The following is a 21,661-nucleotide window of genomic DNA, read 5'->3' on the forward strand; positions in this document are numbered from 1 at the left end:
AACCTATCCAAGTCACTCTGCAGCCTCATAGCATCCTCCTCGCAGCTCAGACTGCCACCCAACTTAGTGTCATCCGCAAATTTGGAGATACTATATTTAATCCCCTCGTCTAAATCATTAATGTACAGTGTAAACAGCTGAGGCCCCAGCACAGAACCTTGCGGTACCCCACTAGTCACTGCCTGCCATTCTGAAAAGTACCCATTTACTCCTACTCTTTGCTTCCTGTCTGACAACCAGTTCTCAATCCATGTCAGCACACTACCCCAATCCCATGTGCTTTAACTTTGCACATTAATCTCTTGTGTGGGACCTTGTCGAAAGCCTTCTGAAAGTCCAAATATACCACATCAACTGGTTCTCCCTTGTCCACTCTACTGGAAACATCCTCAAAAAATTCCAGAAGATTTGTCAAGCATGATTTCCCTTTCACAAATCCATGCTTAATAATTGATTCCATCATCTTACCCACTACTGAGGTCAGGCTGACCAGTCTATAATTCTCTCCCTCCTTTTTTAAAAAGTGGGGTTACATTGGCTACCCTCCACTCGATAGGAACTGATCCAGAGTCAATGGAATGTTGGAAAATGACTGTCAATGCATCCGCCATTTCCAAGGCCACCTCCTTAAGTACTCTGGGATGCAGTCCATCAGGCCCTGGGGATTTATCGGCCTTCAATCCCATCAATTTCCCCAACACAATTTCCCAACTAATAAGGATTTCCCTCAGTTCCTCCTCCTTACTAGACCCTCTGACCCCTTTTATGTCCGGAAGGTTGTTTGTGTCCTCCTTAGTGAATACCGAACCAAAGTACTTGTTCAATTGGTCTGCCATTTCTTTGTTCCCCGTTATGACTTCCCCTGATTCTGACTGCAGGGGACCTACGTTTGTCTTACTAACCTTTTTCTCTTTACATATCTATAGAAACTTTTGCAATCCTTCTTAATGTTCCCTGCAAGCTTCTTCTCGTACTCCAATTTTCCTGCCCTAATCAAACCCTTTGTCCTCTTCTGCTGAGTTCTAAATTTCTCCCAGTCCCCGGGTTCACTGCTATTTCTGGCCAATTTGTATGCCACTTCCTTGGCTTTAATACTATCCCTGATTTCCCTTGATAGCCACGGTTGAGCCACCTTCCCTTTTTTATTTTTACGCCAGACAGGAATGTACAATTGTTGTATTTCATCCATGCGGTCTCTAAATGTCTGCCATTGCCCATCCACAGTCAACCCCTTAAGTATCATTCGCCAATCTATCCTAGCCAATTCACGCCTCATACCTTCGTGAATTGGAAGCATTTGAAAATTATAAATCACCTGTCACGGCCCGCCAGATTAGGACTTGGACCAGCCAAGATCCTCTGCTGTCCCTATTAAAAACTGTGTACTGCATGGGAGCTGGGCCGGCATCCCCGTTGAAATGCAAGAGCTAATCAAGCCGTTCCAGCAGCGAAAGGACGAGCTGTCCATTCAGGCAGACTGCCTGTTGTAGGGTAACCACGTAATGCTACCCAAAAAGAGCAGGGAGACATTCATCTCGGATCTCCACAGCACACACCTGTGTATAGTAATGGTGTAAGCGATAGCCAGATCCCACGTGTGGTGGCTCAGTATCGACTCTGACTAAGAGTCCTGTGTACGGCAATGCAGCGTGTGTGCTCAGTTGAGCAACGTGCTCAGAGAGGCACCACTAAGTTTGTGGTCCTGGCCCTCCAGACCATGGTCGAGGATCCATGTCGACTATGCGGGCCCGTTTCTCGGTAAAATTTTCCTGGTGGTGGTGGATGCTTTTTCAAAATGGATTGAACGTAAAATAATGTCTGGAAGCACTGCCACCGCCACCATTGAAAGCCTGAGGGCCATGTTTGCCACCCACGGCCTGCCTGACATACTGGTCAGTGACAACGGGCCATGTTTCACCAGTGCCGAATTTAAAGAATTCATGACCCGCAATGGGATCAAACATGTCACCTCGGCCCCGTTTAAACCAGCCTCCAATGGGCAGGCAGAGCAGGCAGTACAAACAATCAAACAGAGCCTTAAACGAGTCACAGAAGGCTCACTCCAAACCTGCCTGTCCCGAGTACTGCTCAGCTACCGCACGAGACCCCACTCGCTCACAGGTGTGCCCCCGGCTGAGCTACTCATGAAAAGGACACTTAAAACCAGACTCTCGCTGGTTCACCCCAACCTGCATGATCAGGTAGAGAGCAGGCAGCAGCAACAAAATGTAAACGATGGTCGCGCCACTGTGTCACGGGAAATTGATCTGAATTACCCTGTGTATGTGCTAAATTACCTTACTTAAGGAAGGATATACTAGCTTTGGAGAGGGTACAGAGACGATTCACTCGGCTGATTCGGGAGATGAGGGGGTTACCTTATGATGATAGATTGAGTAGACTGGGTCTTTACTCGTTGGAGTTCAGAAGGATGAGGGGGGATCTTATAGAAACATTTAAAATAATGAAAGGGATAGACAAGATAGAGGCAGAGAGGTTGTTTCCACTGGTCGGGGAGACTAGAACTAGGGGGCACAGCCTCAAAATACGGGGGAGCCAATTTAAAACCGAGTTGAGAAGGAATTTCTTTTCCCAGAGGGTTGTGAATCTGTGGAATTCTCTGCCCAAGGAAGCAGTTGAGGCTAGCTCATTGAATGTATTCAAATCATAGATAGATACATTTTTAACCAATAAGGGAATTAAGGGTTACGGGGAGAGGGCGGGTAAGTGGAGCTGAGTCCACGGCCAGATCAGCCATTGTTGAATGGCGGAGCAGGCTCGAGGGGCTAGATGGCCTACTCCTGTTCCTAATTCTTATGTTCTTATGTTCTTATAAACTATGGACATGGTCCCAAGTGGATCGAGGGCATGGTGATAGCTAAAGAAGGGAGTAGGGTGTTTGTAGTCAAACTAGACAATGGACAAATTTGTAGAAAACACCTGGACCAAACAAGGCTGCGGTTCATAGGCTACCCTGAACAACCCATAGCAGACACCATCTTTTTTGAGCCCACAACACACACCCAAAGGATCAATGACACCACCCCGGACCAGGAAATCGAACCCATCACGCCCAACAGCCCAGCAAGTCCAAGCTCACCCAGCAGCCCTGCAGGGCCAACATCACGCCAGCCCAGCGAGGGCACAGCCAACACAGCAGGATAGACATTTGTACTGAGGCAGTCCACCGGGGAAAGAAAGGTTCCCGATCACCTCACCTTGTAAATAGTTCTCACTTTGACTTTGCGGGAGGAGTGATATTGTGTATCTGTAAAGCATGCACTCTCATGTTCGTCCACCAGGGAACGCATCCCCTGAAGTCCCAAGGGATCCCAGCATTCCTTGGGAGCACTCTATATAAGCCAGCCCCTAAGGCCTGTTATTCACTCTGGAGTGTCTTAATAAAGACTGAGGTCACTGTTACTTTAATCTCCCTGTGTGCAGTCTCATCTGTGTTAGGAACACAACAAGTTCACTATGACGTATCTAAGGAGATCAAGCTTGCATGTGACACCTCTCTATATGGAGTTGGGGCAGTGATCTCTCACGTACTACGTAGTGGGGAGGAGAGACCAATTGCTTCACGCGCTCTCAGTGACAGGGAGCGTAATTATGCGCAAATCGAAAGGGAAGCTTTGGCATTCATTTTTGGGGTCAAGATGTTCCACAAATACTTGTATGGTTGTAAGTTTACCATCGTTACGGATCATGAGCTCCTGACAGCAATCCTCTATCCAAAGTCCCCAGTTCCAACATCAGCTGCAGCCCGACTGCAGAGATGGGCTTTGATTTTGTCAGCATATACATATGATATTAAATACAGACGATCAGCTGATCACAGTAATGCAGTTGCTATGTTTAGGTTGCCATCCGCATCACAAGTTACACCCAATAAGGAAGAAGTATTCTATTTTTCATACATTGATGAACTGCCAGTCACAGCTGAAGAGATTGGTAAAGCAACCAAACGATAGCAAATGGCTGGCCAAACCAGGAATCAGGGAAAGATATTCATCCATACTTCATTCGTAGGAATGAATTATCAATAGATAAAGATTGTATCATGTGGGGTACAGGAGTAGTTATTTCAAATAAATTCAGGTCCCAACTATTCGGAGATCTTCATGACCATCACCTGGGAATGGCCAAAGGTTTTGCACGCAGTTACTTATGATGGCCAGGTCTAGATAAAGATATGGAATACATCGTTAGTGTACAACATGTCAATCGGTAAGCAAGAAACCACCATCATTACCATTACATCCATGGAAATAGCCTCCCAGGGCATGGCAAAGGTTACATATAGATTTTGCTGAGCTAGAAGGACAGCAATTGTTCATTGTGATTGATAGCTATTCAAACTGAGTAAAGATGTTTCCAGTGTGGAAAATCACAACAAATAAAACAGTAGACAACTTTGTAAGCTTATTTTCTTCATTTGGCCTCCCAGAAGAAATTGTGTCTGATAATGGGCCACAATTTTGGTCAGAAGTATTTGCACAGTACATGAGTAAAAATGGTGTGAAACATACCAAGGTTCCACCGTACCATCCTGCTTCAAATGGTGCAGCAGAGCGCACAGTACAAATTGTAAAACGTGACCTCATCAAACAAATGTTGGATCCAAATCCAAAGAAACGGCAGTTGTTGTTGGACCACAAATTGGCTAATTTTCTGATTACTTATTGTAATACTCCTCATACAACTATTGGTAGAACACCAGCAGAATTGTTTCTCAAACGACAGCCACGAACCATATTCTCATTGTTAAAACCAAGCTTGGCACAGTCAGTAGAAGAAAAACACTTAACACAGAAAGGGAATCATGATAGAAGTAGAGTAAGAGAGTGAATTGTGAAATTGAATCAGAAGGTTAGAGTGAAGAACCATCACCATAAATGGTTAAGTGGTTACCAGGAAGTGTGGTGAAGATATATGGTCCTCGTACATATTTGGTCAAGATGTTTGATCATGGACAGGTTAGGTTTGTTCACATTGATCATATTTTACCTACAGATGTGGAAGGAGTTGAAAGTTTGAATGATACGATTATTTCTGACTCATCAGATCGTCTTATTACAAGTACAGCAGCATTTCCTACATCAAATGTACTAGAAACAAGTCCAAGATAAAGTCAGAATTTAAGTCTGAGTCCGAGTCAGGCAGACAAACAGTTTGAAGTTGTAGAAAGTTCAAATGTAGATCAAGGGAATCCCTTGGAGGAAAGCCAAGACTGAGTCTAAGTTCAACATCAGGTTTGGAAGGTTCTGTTCCAGAGAGAAGATGGTAGCCTCTTCAAAACAGAAAACAAGTGCTTAAGTTTGATTTGTAAAGATTGCAAAATAATATCTTTTATTAACCATGCAAGTTATGTGTGATGATTATTTTGTTATAATTACTTCTTCATTAAGGAGGGAGAAGTGTAATATTTTCCTCCACCTAGTGGACTACTGTGAAATGTGGCCATTGCTGTTTACAATAATAAAAAGGAAGGGCGCCATCTTGTAAAGTCTGTGTGTTTCTGATGTTGTAGAGAATATACCACAATTACCATCACCAAATCCCCCACCATCAACAGCCTGGGGGGTCACCATTGACCAGAAACTTTACTGGACTAGCCATATAAATTCTGTGGCAATAAGAGCAGGTCAGAAGCTGGGTATTCTGTGGCGAGTGACTCACCTCCTGACTCCCCAAAGCCTTTCCACCATCTACAAGGCACAAGTCAGGAGTGTGATGGAATACTCTCCACTTGCCTGGATAAATGCAGCTCCAACAACACTCAAGAAGCTCAACACCATCCAGGACAAAGCAGCCCACTTGATTGGCAGCCCATCCACCACCTTAAACATTCACTCCCTCCATCACCGATGTACCGTGGCTGTAGTGTGTACCATCTACAAGATGCACTGCAGCAACTCGCCAAGGCTTCTTCGACAGCACCTCCCAAACCCGCGACCTATACCACCTAGAAGGACAAGGGCAGCAGGTACATGAGAACACCACCACCTACGTTCCCCTCCAAGTCACACACCAGCCTGACTTGGAAGTATATCGCCATTCTTTCAATGTCGCTGGGTCAAAATCCTGGAACTCCCTCCCTATCAGCACTGTGGGAGTACCTTCACCAAAAGGACTGCAGCGGTTTAAGAAGGCGGCTCACCACCACCTTCTCAAGGGCAATTAGGGATGGGCAATAAAAGCTGGCCTTGCCAGCGATGCCCACATCCCAGGAATGATTTTTTTTTTAAAATGGTACCAGTGGGGATGGATGAGGGCAGTGCAGTTGATGTTGTGTATATGGACTTTCAAAAGACATTTGATAAAGAACCACATCTTAGGCTTGTTGGCAAAATTGAAGCCCAATGGACTAAAAGGGGAAGTAGCAGCATGGATACAAAATTGGCTAATGGATAGAAAACAGAGAGTTGTGGTAAATGGCTGTTTTTCGGACTGGAGGGAGGTATACAGTGGTGTTCCCAGTGGCTTTAAGTGACGTCACAGTCACTTGATTTCTGCGAGCAAGCCAGAGCAGGTAACGCTGGCTACATGCCTGAATCATTTTAATGAAATCCCGGAGAAATTTAACGTACTGCCTGAGACCATGCGAACAGGTGCTTGCAGTGAGCACCCCACCCGCTGCGTGCAAATTTTTGAGCGCAATTGAATTTCTAGCCCCAATTACTTCCAGATCAGGTATAGCACAGGTTTGGTATAGTGTGGACCCAGATGTAGAGTGAAACTCTCTAACCTGCCTCAACAGCGTCTTCAGCTCTATCCCCAGAAGAACACCCTCTGCTGTACGAATATATATTTCTATTTCACACATCTGCCATCTTGTAGCCTTTCTGAATGAGATTGCCAATTGACATCATCCATTGCATTACCCTTACTATTCAAGACATTCCCTACAGCACAAGCAATCTCGCACCAGTGCTGTTGGTGACAGAAAAGCTCTCCTAGTAGAATTGCATTGTGTGAAACCTGCGACAAATGTTCCCTTTAATTTTACTTTGGGTGCATGGCCCCTTTAAGGGGCTGCACGACCTATTCAAAATATCACGCATGTGCAGTTTATCCTTTATAAAAGCTGGTGAGCTGGCTGTGCAGGAGCTGCAAAGCACTGCGCAGCTGCTTTGTTAAAAGGAAACATTGCCGACGACCACTGGATCATGTCTGCCAGTTTGATTCTCGCAACAGATCCAAGGTCTGTGGCCAGAATGGTAAAGTTGTTACAAGGCTTGCAAATTCACAGTTCCATTGCTGAGAAATACACCCACAGTGTAAGGGATCTGGCCTAAGAGCGTGAGAAATAGGAGCCGGAGTAGGCCATACGGCTCCAAGCCTGCTCCACCATTCAATAAGATCATGGCTGATCTGATCTTCGCCTCAACTCCACTTTCCTGCCTGTTCCCCATAACCCTTGACTTCCCTTTGGTTCAAAAATCTGTCTTTCTCAGCCTTGAATATATTCAATGACTCAGCTTTTGCAGCTCTCTGGGGTAGAGAATTACAAAGATTCACGATCCTCGGAGAGAAGAAATGCCTCCTTATCTCTGCCTCGAATGGGCAACCCCTATTCTGAAACTATGCCAACTTGTTCTAGATTCCCCCACGAGGGGAAACATCCTCTCAGCATCTATTCTATCAAGCCCCTTCAGAATCTTATATGTTTCAATAAGATCGCCTCTCATTCTTCTAAATTCCAATTACAGGCCCAACCTGCTCAACCTTTCTTCATTGACAACCCCATCATTCCAGGAATCAACCTAGTGAACCTTCACTGAACTGCCTCCAATGCAAGTATATCCCTCCTTAAATAAGGAGACCAAAAATTACACCGTACTCCAGGTGTGGCCTCATCTACAGTTGTAGTAGAACTTCTCTACTATTATACTCTATCCCCCTTGCAATAAAGGCCAACATTGCATTTGCCTTCCTGATCACTTGCTGTAGCTGCATGCTATCTTTTTGCGATTCATGTATGAGGACCCCCAGATCCCTCTGTATCGCAGCATTCTGTAGTCCCCAACACCGCCCCTCCATTTTGGTAAACCAAAGTACCCAATTTCCCTCTATTCCCCACCCCATCTGTACTGGCGGTAATTCGAATTATCTGCCTCAAACGGGGCGGAGGGCAATTTCGGCCCCCTTGTGTCCTCCTCACAACTTGCTTTCCCACCTATCTTTGTATCGTCAGCAAATTTGGTTACAATACACTCATTCCCTTCATCCAAGTCATTAATATAGATTATAATAAGGGAGATCCAGAGCCAGAAACGTTTAGTTATAGTTGTGATTTATTTACAACTGCTCTGAAATCTATGCCACAATGTAAACAGGATGGATTACAAAGCACTGACAGCCTCAATTCATTGTGAAGCAGTAGAAGATTAATGGAAACATGCCATAAGATGATGATTCCAGGCTGCAAACAATTTTTGTCAAACACACACATGCTAGCTCATATTCAGTTCCAAGGAAGAAATGCATTTTAATATTTTTAATCGAACCGGTTGGAAATTAATGTGTCCTTACTGCTCTAGTAACTCAGCTAGTTGAGGCATTATACCCAACTCGATGAACTTATTTGGGATGTTGATTGAAAAAAAAACTAAAGTTGGCCTCCATTCCTCTGGTCGAGGGGGAGGAAATCACGTCGTGATTCCAATCTACACTACAGTCTTACTACCTTTTGGTTGTACATTTGTGAAGATCTCAGTTAGAACTATGATTGCCACGATCGAGTATTCTGTGGATTCTCACTGTCTCGGCTCAGATGTAAAGAATGGGCGCTTGAGTATATAAGATCAAAAGCTCAGCTCGAGGTCAAAGCTGACATTGCATTTATGAACAGTCTGGTTCAACCTGAAACGATGGCAAGGAAGGGTGATATAATCAGTCGTGAGGGTTTGTGGTAAAGGCCAAAGACAATGGCTTTGGTCTTCCCATTGATCAACTGGAGGAAATTGCTGCTCATTCAGGACTGGATGTTGAAGAAGCAGGCTGACAACACAGACAGTGGAAGGGTCGAGACAAGTGGTGGAGAAGTAGAGCTGGTTATCATCACCATTTTTTAAGAGTTGTGTGTGTGAGAACATTGAGTGCTGTGTGAGAAACTTTCATTTTCATTAGAAAAATCGGAGCTGCAATACAAGATGAAACACGGCGCAAGGACCAAGAATTTCTCACAGGATGAAGTGGAGGCACTAGTTACTGTGATTGAGGCCAGATGGCAGGACACCAGCAGAGGTCACATAAAAGTTCCACCCAAAGAAATGAAGAAACACTGGGACCAACTTGCAGAAGATTACTGTGCAATGGTGACCACCCCGAGGTCTGGAGGCCTGTGCAAAAAGAAGTATAAGTAATATTTTCATTTTTCAATTGGAATTGCAATTGTAAATGTGACCATCTGTATATGTTCCACCCAGCAGAAAGACACCCTCTCTAAATAGTTATTTTTTCATCTTTGCAGAGGAAGGTGGCACACAACAAACAAGAAAGAACTCGAACAGGAGGAGGCCCGGCAAATCTGCAGCCACTGACACCCATGGGAGAGAGGGTCACTGCTTTGATGGGTCCTGCCTGGAGAAAAGCAACCACCGCCGCACAAGCTGGGCCCACACTCGAGGGAGAGGGTAAGTCCTGCAAATTCCACAGTCTGGCTTTCCTAAATGTTAAGTGCTGCGCGGGCTAGCCCTGCTTCGGTTCCTGGGGATGTCTCCATCAGCTACGCTTCGGTTGATGCAATGTGCTATCATTCATCGTGGTCCTTCAAATTCAGCCTGCTGCCTGCGCTGTGTGAGCCTACTCATGCCATCCATCCTGCCCCCTCATCTGCTGCTAACCATTTGTCTGTTCTGTTATATTTTGCAGCACTTGGGGCCAACCCTGATGATGCAGAAGAAGATTCAGATGGGGACAAGCCTGAAGAGGAGAACATCTTCCAATCCCACCTTCCAGACCAAGAGCATGGGGGTGAGGGGGAGTGGGGAGGGGATGGATGAAGCCCCCACTGTTGTACTTACTCTGGAGGAGGTGCAGGTGCTGCCCAATTGCATGTTAGCCACTTCCCTGAGTAGTGGTTTGAGTGTTGGTGGGACATTCCATGGTTTTCCACGTCCAAGGCTGGGGATTCCAGTGGGATGCAGCGAGGCACACCCAGGGCCCCACCGTCCGAGGCTGCAGGTCCCAGTGGGGTGCAGTGAGCCACACCCAGGGTGAGGAAGGGAAGAAGAGCTCGAAAGAGCTCTCTTGAGGTGCAGGATCTAAAAGATGTAGTTCACATGATGGCAATGAGTGCGGAGAGCATTGACCTTACGCGGTCACTCCTGGACACCATCAGTGAGGTGGGTGATGAGGTATCGGGACTGTCGGGAGAAGTAACAACACTCTCGAGAAATGGGAATTTGTCCGGAATCATGAGGGAGGGAATATCTCAGTCAGCAGAAACAAAGTCGGTGCACATGAGGGAGGGAATGTCGCAGGTAGCTGATGTGTCAGTGAACATGAGGGAGGGAATGTCGCAGGTAGCTGATGCGTTGTCAGTGAACATGAGGGAGGGAATGTTGCAGGTAGTCGACACACTTTTGCTCAACATGAGGGAGGGCATATCACAGGTAAGTGAGACACTATCAGTGAACATGAAGGAGGGAATGTTGGAGTTAGTTGCTGCAATAAGAGAACATGCCCAGACCCCGCGCCCATTGAGAGATTCAACTGCCACTCCCACTCCAATCCCCAGACAAGCCTCTGAAAAGGCCCAAGCCAGGCCTTCCATATTAGCGGCTGCCCCCACCCATCAAGAAGTGCGCACTACCTGAGATGTTCAAAAGGATAAGTTTGGTACCAACCCAAGAAACGCTGCACCACCGCCTGCGGGCAGGGGTGGAGTCACCAAGACCAAGCGCAGCGGCTGGTCTTAGAATAAGGTGGAGGAGAGATGGGTGCAGCCTTTCTTTGCTGCTGCTGTTTTTGTATTTATTATTGTTACTGTTGTAACTGTTCTCAAATTAAAAGTTTTTTGTAAGTTATGTAAATTTACAAGTTTAAAGGTTAGTAAGTGATCTTAATGTTTTTAAGCGATCTTGTGAAAACTTTAAAGTTTGATACACGAATATGTTTATTAAAGTTAAGTTAAGTTGAGTGTCCGAAATCCGGAAACCTCGGGACCGAGGCCGTTCCAAATTCCGGGTATTTCCGGATTTTGGAACGCCTTTGCCTAGGCCAAGGTAGGGGGGGTCGGGCAGCCAAGGTAAGGGGGCAAGGTCGGCCCGTCGAGGTAAGGGGGAGAGGGGGGAGAAGGGTGGGAGCTGGGGCAAAGTCGGGCCGGGACGGGCAAAGTCGCAGCGAAGTCGGGCCGGAGGTCTGGGTGAGGTCGGGCCGGAGTGAGTTCGAGCCGCCAAGGGCCGGAGTGAGGTCGGGCCGGAGTGAGGTCGGGCCGGAGTGAGGTCGGGCCGCCAAGGCTGGGGGAGTCCGATTTCGGAATATTTTCCAGTTTCCGGACGACTCCACCACGGATCGGCCCGGTGTCAGGACTCCGGAACATTCCGAATTTTGGAACTCCTGATTTCGGACGCTGAACCTGCACAAACAAATGTTTGTTAAACTTTTGAATAAAATATATTTTAAATTATAATTGAATCATTTACATTATTTGTTCCATTATTAGCACAACTTTTTGAAGTAAACAAGAATCATTTCCATCATTTGTTCCCATTAACACAATACATCAATTTTGTATGTTCATAATTAAATGACACACTTTTATCTGCCTATAACAGGCAAGTGTAGCCATGTAATTTGACTTGTATACCCTCTTGCTATATTCTGAAAATACTTTGTGCTTATAAAAGATACCCTCCTAGATCTGCTAGGTAAAGGTAAGTACAGAAGTAGAGAACACAGATGTTTTAACTAACTAGGAGAAATTGCATCCAGGTGTGCAAGGCACCCTCTTATATTCCCCAACTTCAAGGAAAATCCCCTCTCCCTGAACTTAACCAATCTGGGTGACACATGTTGCAGAAAATGTCACCTTTTTTGTTAATCATTTTCTAACAGTCATGTAAGTCCTTGGAAGATGTCAAAGTTAATAAGGCAAGGATATCAAAGCACCAAGATGTACTTTTTACTCCCTTAACCTTCCGGTCGTTCTTTAATAAAAAGGTTCTACACAGGACTAGATAAGGTATGATGCCTTTTTATGTCACACTAACAAGCTCTTCATGAGCTCGGTACTCAATGTTAATTGCCTTATCACTGGGAAGGAATGTTCTGCTCCAATAAGCATCAATTAGTTTCAGTTTCTCAGTTATTTCACAGCATTACGTTTAACTACTGACTCCGTGTCGGGCGGCCACTTTTACTGATGTTCCATTTTGAGAAAACAATTCAAGCAATTTACAGGGTAATTTCCCTACAAAATAGTGTCCATTTATTGAAAATGCTGAATTTGTTTTGATGAACTGCTTGCTTTGGGAAAGAAACAGTGTTATGATAGGCTTATTCAGCTTATTAGTACCAATAATCTATGAAAAGTTGTACTTATGCTAACATGCTTTAATATTTGCTATGCTCAATTCACCACCTCAAATTGCTTCTGAGTATTGTCATTACCAGTGGCAGACCGGGAACCATCAGCGTAGTGCTATTTATCCCAGAAATGCTCAGTCTTTGGAAGGGCAGAATGTGCAATTGTACTGCTGGATGATTTTTCCAGTTCAAGTGGATGTAGCACAAAACAAATTGACGCACCCACCATCCCATCATTATATTTAATTGAAATCCGAGGAACAACAATAAAACAAATGCCTTCAGGTTACCCTGTTGCTAATGCAGTAATGTCAGCTGTCTTATTTGGTCTTCAGCTGTAAATCTGGAAAAGGGGTCAAAAGGCTCTGAAGCTTATCGTGACAGCTCGGGATAAACCGAAGACTGTGTTGTAGGAGTGATGCGGGAATGGCATTGAGGGGAGAGGCTAGTGCTGCCAGTTTGTCAGTCAGACGTAGACATCACACTGTGCTGTGTGTGAGTTGTTCTGTAATTAAGGATCAGAAAAAGCAGACAGCAGGTACAGCAAGTGATCAGGAAAGCAAATGGAATTTGGCCTTTATTGCAAAGGGGATGGAGTATAAAAGCAGGGAAATCTTGCTACAATTGTACAGGGGTATTGGTGAGGCCACACCTGCAATACTGCGTGCAGTTTTGGTTTCCATGTTTACGAAAGGCTATACTTGCTTTGGATGCAGTCAGAGAAGGTTCACTAGGTTGATTCCGGAGATGAGGGGGTTGACTTATGAGGAAAGGCTGAGGAGGTTGGGCCTCTACTCATTGGAATTCAGAAGAATGAGAGATGATCTTATCGAAACGTATAAGGTTATGAGGGGGCTTGACAAGGTGAATGCAGAGAGGATGTTTCCACTGATAAGGAAGACTAGAACTAGGGGGCATAAAACTGAGATGAGGAGGAACAACTTCTCTGAGGGTTGTAAATCTGTGGAATTTGCTGCCTCAGAGAGCTGTGGAAGCCGGGACATTGAATACATTTAAGACGGAGATAGGCAGCTTCTTAACCGATAAGGGATTCAGGGGTTATGGGGAGTGGGCAGGGAAGTGGACCTGAGTCCATGATCAGATCAGGCATGATCGTATTAGGCTCGAGCGGCCGTATGGCCTACTCCTGCTCCTATTTCTTATGTTCTTATGTTATTTCCAGATAATTATTTTTCGCAAATGCTCTGAATTGTAATAGCGCAGAGGAAACAACTCAATATTAATGGCAAAGAGGAAACCAAAACATTACGGGAGGTTTTCCAACTTGCCTTAACAAACATCTGAAATGCATAGAAAGATAATTTCATGTTATACCCCAGAAAATTCAGACACATGCTCAATTTCCTGATGTGTGTTTCAAGTGGGCAAGGCAGCATGCTAGGAGCAGCTTTGTAAAATTACCACTAAAATATTTAACCGCTAATAAAGGAGGTGTTCAGTAAATGGAGTGGTGGAAGGGATATGTTACCAAACAAGAATTATTTTACTTTCCATGAGGTAAAGCCAAATACTAAGCAGTAGTATGAATCTTGATAGATATGCATCTCAAGGTAATTAGTACCATTGCCCTGAATAAAAAGCTGTTTCTGAGAGCAATAAAACAGATCTGAAATCTAGCATTAACTCTTTTCATCCAATATGAGGCACAACTTTGTGAAATTACCTTTCTATATGTGTTTCAGATCTTTTTTAAGGCAGGTTGATAACCTCCTGTAAAGTTTTGGTTTCCTTTGTCATTAATGCTGAGTTGTTTCATCTGCGCTTTTGTAATTCAGAGAATTTGTGAAAAATAATTATCTTGAAATCTGCTTTTTTTTAATCCTTTATTGTCCTTAATATTTTTGCTCAATGGCCATGTTTATGATACATGTTCTGAGTTCTGACATAAGTCAGTTCAGTTGGTAAAATGTCTACAATATGGGGTGATGTAAGTCTGAACAAAGTAAGAGAATCCATCTCTTCCCTACCCTGTTTCTAGGAGAGTACCCCTGCTACTAACTGAGAGATGTAATATCATTGTTGCCAGAACTGTGAAGAATTCTTCTGTTTAATACATCTGCTTTCATGTGTGGAAGTTTATGTTGACAGCATAAGGTCAGACTACCATGTGGAGTACTAGCTGCACTTTTGATAATTAATCATTTTGAAGGGATTGTACTTTGTTGAGTGCTGAGGTGAGCAAAAACAGATGATTCTGAGCATCAGTATTTTAATTTATGGGAAAATGTAATGGAAAATGTACTGCAAACTTTGGGAAAGAAAGCTCTCTGAAATGATCGAATTGAAATTATCAAAACTGTGAAAGGGAGTGACAACATTTATCCAGCCAAATTGTTCACTATGCTGAAGGGATCAAATATAAATTGTCACAATTTAAAGATTAGAAAGTTAGGAGCAAGAAGAGAGATTTGGCAGAATGTTTCCCCCTAGAGTTTTAGAGTTATAGAATAAGTTGTCAGGGAAGCTCATTGAAGTAGACAGTGGGTTCAAAAGGCAATTAATACATCTCCTCAAAAAAAGGGTTGAGGGATATGGTACGAAAATTACAAGGTAGGTTTGAGAGCTATCACAAAGTGACCAGCTTGTTGTCCTAGTGACCATTCCCTATTCCTAAAAAATATTTTAATGATAATAGAAGAATACTTGTTTTCCTCCATTGTAATAAATTCACTAATCAAATTATGTCTTTGTAAATTGCACATTTCAAAGCCATGGCTTCCTACAATTTCATTAGTAGGTATTAACTTCAACAGAAAAATGACTTTCTTCTGCTTCCCAATAAGAAAGTGATTTCTGTCCTCCTTACGTTGCTCAGCAACCATTTTGTTTGATTTGTATCTCTGCGAAGCCCCTTAGGATATTTTTACACATGAAAGGTTCTATTTAAATATAAATTGTTGTCTGGGGTAAAAAAAAATCTGAAACTTTTATACCTTTTCTGTGTGAGATGAATGTATCTTTGAGAAAAATGAGAAATAAATGATCAGATTTTTTTCCACTTCATATCTTGTCTGTTGCCACAGAGTGAACACAGCATATTCCTGCTTGATTTATTTTTCCTTTCGCAGCAACCAGAGATGTTGAAACGCATGGTGGTCTACAATTCGTCATTTCGTTCTAAAGGAAAGCACGTAAATAATCAGGAACTTTTATCACAATTTCTTTGATGCGTACCTTTTTCGCTTGTATTCTTTTGACGTAGACATTCTACATGAAGGAGTTCTTGATTTATTGCCTTCCCCTTTTTTTGCAACTCATGCTACCTTCATTTTCCTTTCCATCCATTCACTGAGTTATGGCCAGTGTGCAATTTGATTGTTTTGTCATTTTATACCCTTCATTAAACATCCTGAATTCAATTCTCCTTACATGCAGAGCAATTTATTTTTGTCCCTTTTTATTATTCTTTGCACCCCTCACAACTGAGTAATTCAAACTCTGCGACAACTGGAGTGACTAAAGCATGCCTACATTCCCTTGTGTTTTCTCTCTGTGTGATTCCAGAAACCAGTACCACAGGTATGTCAAAGTACACAGAAAACTTTCCCAGGAAGCTGCACAAACCTACTTTTCAATATCTGCGTAATGTTTCATCAAATTGGCACATCTGTAGGACTCCTATAATATGATGAGGATATTGATTCAGATCAACAATAGTTGAAAGAAAAACAGCAACAGACATAGTAACTATCAAATTGACTTGATTTTATTCTACCATAATTGATTTTCATTACTGTACGATGGCACTGATAAAACTTTTGGCGACATTACTCTTTCCAAGCAAATCATAGCTTTCAGGATTAATTTTACTTTCATTTATGATATTTATGAGGTCAACTTCTAAGTTTATACAGAAGAAATACCTGATCTCTTATTGGTGAAGGATTAGAATATTTTCAATCGATATATTGGTAAATGAGAGAGAAAAATGGTTTCAACACAAGAGATTAACAAAGAGTACTGTACTTGGTAAATGATGTGAATACAACCTTTTCAGAACAATAATTTCTGAAGCAAGACAAGCCTTGATAGAGGCAAACAAATTGTCTTGTATGAACATTAACTGGCTCATTTTGAGAGATGGAATAAATACAGAGACTATTTAGTAAATAGAGCTGGTTATAGCAGTATCCTCGCTATTGGTTGTCAGGTGGAATTACAGCACACTGTAAGATTGCTACAAATGTTGCCTTCCTGTTATAAAGTGAAATATTTTCAATCCAGTAGAATAGTCTTTGTTTCAGATCTTAAAAGTTATCTATGGTGCATTTCCTGTAGTGAAGCAAAGGAATGATATGCAGGAGAAACCTTTGTTTGAAGTATCAAATTTGATAATGCCAAATGTGGTGTCTTTTTATAGGGAAAATAAGTGCAATTTTCTGAAAGCATTGTACTTAAAGTTATGAGTAAAATAAACTGAAGGTTGTACTATTTAATGTAAATGTTATATAATATTTACAATTACAAAAATTAGTGTGATGGTTTATACAGTGATAAAGAACTGATCAGCCAGAATATTAATGTGATATGTAATCTCACTAAACTTGACTTTCATACAAGAAAGAGAGAGTTTTTAAGAAGAGTAACCATATTAACAAAATTATAGCACTGACTAATCATACTGACCAGTGATCATACGAAAAACAAGGTGTTATGTGTAAAGTAATTTGATGTGGTTTCTTGTTGCTGCAGGGCTTCCAGAAGTATGTGGAGGACTTTGATCCTTATTCCATGGTAAGTAATACAGCAAATTACAAGCTAGAGAGGAATTACAACAGCAACAAAATGCCAAACTGCTTGAGGAAACTGGAATGGGAAAAACTTGGCAGCAGTTCTTTCTGACTAAAGTGATGTTTATATTATATTTATAAGTTGAATCCTCTCTGTGCTAGTGTTATTGGAATCCCCCATTGTTTGCTCGTGCATTCCTTAGAAACATAGAAAATAGGTGCAGGAGTAGGCCTTTCGGCCCTTTGAGCCTGCACCACCATTCAATAGGATTATGGCTGATCATTCCCTTAGTATCCCTTTCCTGCTTTCTCTCCATATCCCTTGATCCTCTTAGCCGTAAGGGCCATATCTAACTCCCTCTTGAATATATCTAATTAACTGGCATCAACAACTCTCTGCGGCAGGTTAACAACTCTCTGAGTAAAGAAGTTTCTCCCCATCTCAGTCCTAAATGGCCTACCCTTTATCCTAAGACTGTGTCCCCTGGTTCTGGACTTGCCCAACATCGGGAACATTCTACCCACATCTAACCTGCCCCGTCCTGTCAGAATCTTATATGTTTCTATGAGATCCCCTCTCATCCCTCTAAACTCCAATGTATAAAGGCCCAGTTGATCCAGTCTCTCCTCATATGTCAGTCCAGCCATCCGGGGAATCAGTCTGGAGAACCTTCGCTGCACTCCCTCAATAGTAAGAACGTCCTTCCTAAGATTAGGAGACCAAAACTGAACACAGTAAGATCTCCCTGCTCGTATAGTGAAATCCCCTAGCTATGAAGGCCAACATACCATTTGCCTTCTTCACTGCCTGCTGTACCTGTATGTTAACTTTCAATGACTGATAAACCATGACACCCAGATCTCGTTGCACCTCCTCTTTTCCAAATCTGCCACCATTCAGATAATCTGTCTTCGTGTTTTTCCTCCCAAAGTGGATAACCTCACATTTATCCACATTATACTGCATCTGCCATTCATTTGCCCACTCACCTAACCTGGCCAAGTGACCCTGCAGCCTCTTAGCATCACCCTCACAGCTCACACCGCCACCCAGTTTAGTATCATCTGCAAACTTGGAGATATTACACTCAATTCCTTCATCTAAATCATTGATGTATATTGCGGCACTCCACTAGTCACTGCCTGCCATTCTGAAAAAAGGACCCATTTATCCCGACTCTCTGCGTCCTGTCTGCCAACCAGTTCTCTATCCACGTCAGTATATTACCCCCAATACCATGTGCTTTGATTTTGCACACCAATCTCTTGTGTGGGACCTTGTCAAAACCCTTTTGAAAGTCCAAATACACCACATCCAGTGGCTCTCCCTTGTCCACTCTACTAGTTACATCCTCAAAAAATTCCAGAAGATTTGTCAAGCATGATTTCCCTTTCATAAATCCATGCTGACTTGGACCGATCCTGTCACTGCTTTCCAAATGCACTGCTATTTCATCCTTAATAATTGATTCCAACATTTTCCCCACTACTGATGTCAGACTAACCGGTCTATAATTACCTGCTTTCTCTCTCCCTCCCTTTTTAAAAAGTGGTGTTACATTAGCTACCCTCCAGTCCATAGAAACTGATCCAGACTAGATAGACTGTTGGAAAATGATCACCAATGCATCCACTATTTCTGGGGCCACCTCGTTAAGTACTCTGGGATGCAGACTATCAGGCCCCGGGGTTTTATCGGCCTTCAATCCCATCAATTTCCCCAACACAATTTCCCGCCTAATAAGGATTTCCTTCAGTTCCTCCTTCTCACTAGACCCTCGGTCCCCTAGTATTTCCTGAAGGTTATTTGTGTCTTCCTTAGTGAAGACAGAAACAAAGTATTTGTTCAATTGGTCTGCCATTTCTTGGTTCCCCATTATAAATTCACCTGAATCCAACAGAAAGGGACCTACGTTTGTCTTCACTAATCTTTTTCTCTTCACAAAACTATAGAAGCTTTTGCAGTCAGTTTTTATGTTCGCGGCAAGCTTTTTCTCATACTCTAATTTTCCCCTCTTAATTAAACTCTTTGTCCTCCTCTGCTGAATACTAAATTTCTCCCAGTCCTCAGGTTTGCTGCTTTTTCTGGTCAATTTATATGCCTCTTCCTTGGATTTAACACTATCTTTAATTTCCCTTGTTAGCCACGGTTGAGCCACCTTCCCCGTTTTACTTTTACTCCAGACAGGGATGTACAATCCACCATCAACCCTTTAAGTATTATTTGCCAGTCTATTCTAACCAATTTATGCCTCAAACCATCGAAGTTACCTTTCCTTAAGTCCAGGACCCTAGTTTCTAAATTAACTGTGTCACTCTCCATCTTAATAAAGAATTCTACCATGTTATGGTCACTCTTCCCCAAGGGACTTCGCACAACAAGATTGCTAATTAGTCCTTTCTCATTACACATCACCCAGTCTAGGATGGCCAGCTGTCTAGTTGGTTCCTCGACATATTGGTCTAGAAAAGCATCCCTAATACACTCCAGGAAATCCTCTTCCACTGCATTGCTACCAGTTTGGTTAGCCCAATCAATATCTAGATTAAAGTCACCCATGATAACATAGAAACATAGAACATAGAAAGTAGGTGCAGGAGTAGGCCATTCGGCCCTTCTAGCCTGCACCGCCATTCAATGAGTTCATGGCTGAACATGCAACTTCAGTACCCCATTCCTGCTTTCTCACCATACCCCTTGATTCCCCTAGTAGTAAGGACTCCATCTAACTCCTTTTTGAATATATTGCTGTACCTTTATTGCATACATCTCTAATTTCTTGTTTGATGCTGTCCCCAACCTTACTACTACTGTTTAGTGGTCTGTACACAACTCCCACTAGCGTTTTCTGCCCCTTGGTATTCCGTAACTCCACCCATACTGATTCCACATCATCTAAGCTAATGTCCTTTCTTACTATTGCATTAATTTCCTCTTTAACCAGCAATGCCACCCCGCCTCCTTTTCCTCTCTGTCTATCCTTCCTAAATGTTGAATACCCCTGGATGTTGAGTTTCTAGCCTTGCTCACCCTGGAACCATGTCTCCGCGATGCCAATTACATCATACCCTTTAACTGCTATCTGCACAGTTAATTTGTCCACCTTATTCCGAATACTCCTCGCATTGAGGCACAGAACCTTCAGGCTTGTCTTTCTAACACACTTTGCCCCTTTAGAATTTTGCTGTAATGTGGCCCTTTTTGCTTTTTGCCTTAGGTTTCTCTGCCCTCCACTTTTACTTTTCTTCTTTCTAGCTTTTGCTTCTGCCCGCATTCTACTTCCCTCTCTCTCCCTGCATAGGTTCCCATCCCCCTGCCATATTAGTTTAACTCCTCCCAACAGCACGAGCAAACACTCTCCCTAGGACATTGGTTCTGGTCCTGTCCAGGTGCAGACCATCCGGTTTGTACTGGTCCCACCTTCTCCAGAACCGGTTCCAATGTCTCAGGAATTTGAATCCCTCCCTTCTGTACCACTCCTCAAGCCACATATTCATCTGAGCTATCCTACGATTCCTACTCTGACTAGCATGTGGCACTGGTAGCAATCCTGAGATTACTACTTTTGAAGTCCTACTTTTTAATTTAGCTCCTAGCTTCCTAAATTTATCTTGTAGGACCTCATCCTGTTTTTTACCTATATCATTGGTACCTATATGCACCACGACAACTGGCTGTTCGCCCTCCCTTTTCAGAATGCCCTGCACCCGCTCCAAGACATCCTTGACCCTTGCACCAGGGAGGCAACATACCATCCTGGAGTCTCGGTTGCAGCCGCAGAAACGTCTATCTATTCCCCTCACCATTGAATCCCCTATCACTATCGCTCTCCCACTCTTTTTCCTGCCCTCCTGTGCAGCAGAGCCACCCACTACCATGAACCTGGCTGCTGCTGCCCTCCCCTGATGAGTCATCCCCCTCAACAGTACTCAAAGCGGTGTATCTGTTTTGCAGGGGGATGACCGCAGGGGACCCCTGCACTACCTTCCCTGCACTGCTCTTCCTGTTGGTCTTCCATTCCCTATCTGGCTGTGGACCCTTTACCTGTGGTAAGACCAACTCACTAAACGTGCTATTCATGTCATTCTCAGCATCGTGCATGCTCCAGAGTGAATCTACCCGCAGCTCCAGCTCCGCAACGCGGTCCGTCAGGAGCTGGAGGCGGACACGCTTCCCGCACACGTAGTCATCAGGGACACCGGAAGCGACCCTGACTTCCCACTTAGTACAGGAGGAGCATAACACGTGTTCGAGTTCTCCTGCCATGGCTTAACCCTTAGATAAACTTAATTTGGCAACAACAATGCTAAAAATGATTGAGCACTTACTCATTTCACAAATCCAATACTGCATTTCAAAGGTAATGTGTTGA

General features: G+C 43.4%; 1 protein-coding gene across 1 annotated transcript in view; it reads left to right on the plus strand.

Moving 5' to 3' along the window:
• ush1c (Usher syndrome 1C) overlaps positions 1-21,661 on the plus strand; it is a 319,880-nt gene that overhangs the window by 238,841 nt on the left and 59,378 nt on the right. The window contains exons 24-25 of the mRNA XM_070898764.1: positions 15,627-15,689; positions 17,251-17,292. Of these exons, the coding sequence (XP_070754865.1) occupies positions 15,627-15,689; positions 17,251-17,292 (105 nt within the window). The remainder of the gene's footprint in view (positions 1-15,626; positions 15,690-17,250; positions 17,293-21,661) is intronic.

This window comes from Pristiophorus japonicus, chromosome 14, assembly GCF_044704955.1.
Source record: "Pristiophorus japonicus isolate sPriJap1 chromosome 14, sPriJap1.hap1, whole genome shotgun sequence".
NCBI classification, from domain to species: domain Eukaryota; kingdom Metazoa; phylum Chordata; class Chondrichthyes; family Pristiophoridae; genus Pristiophorus; species Pristiophorus japonicus.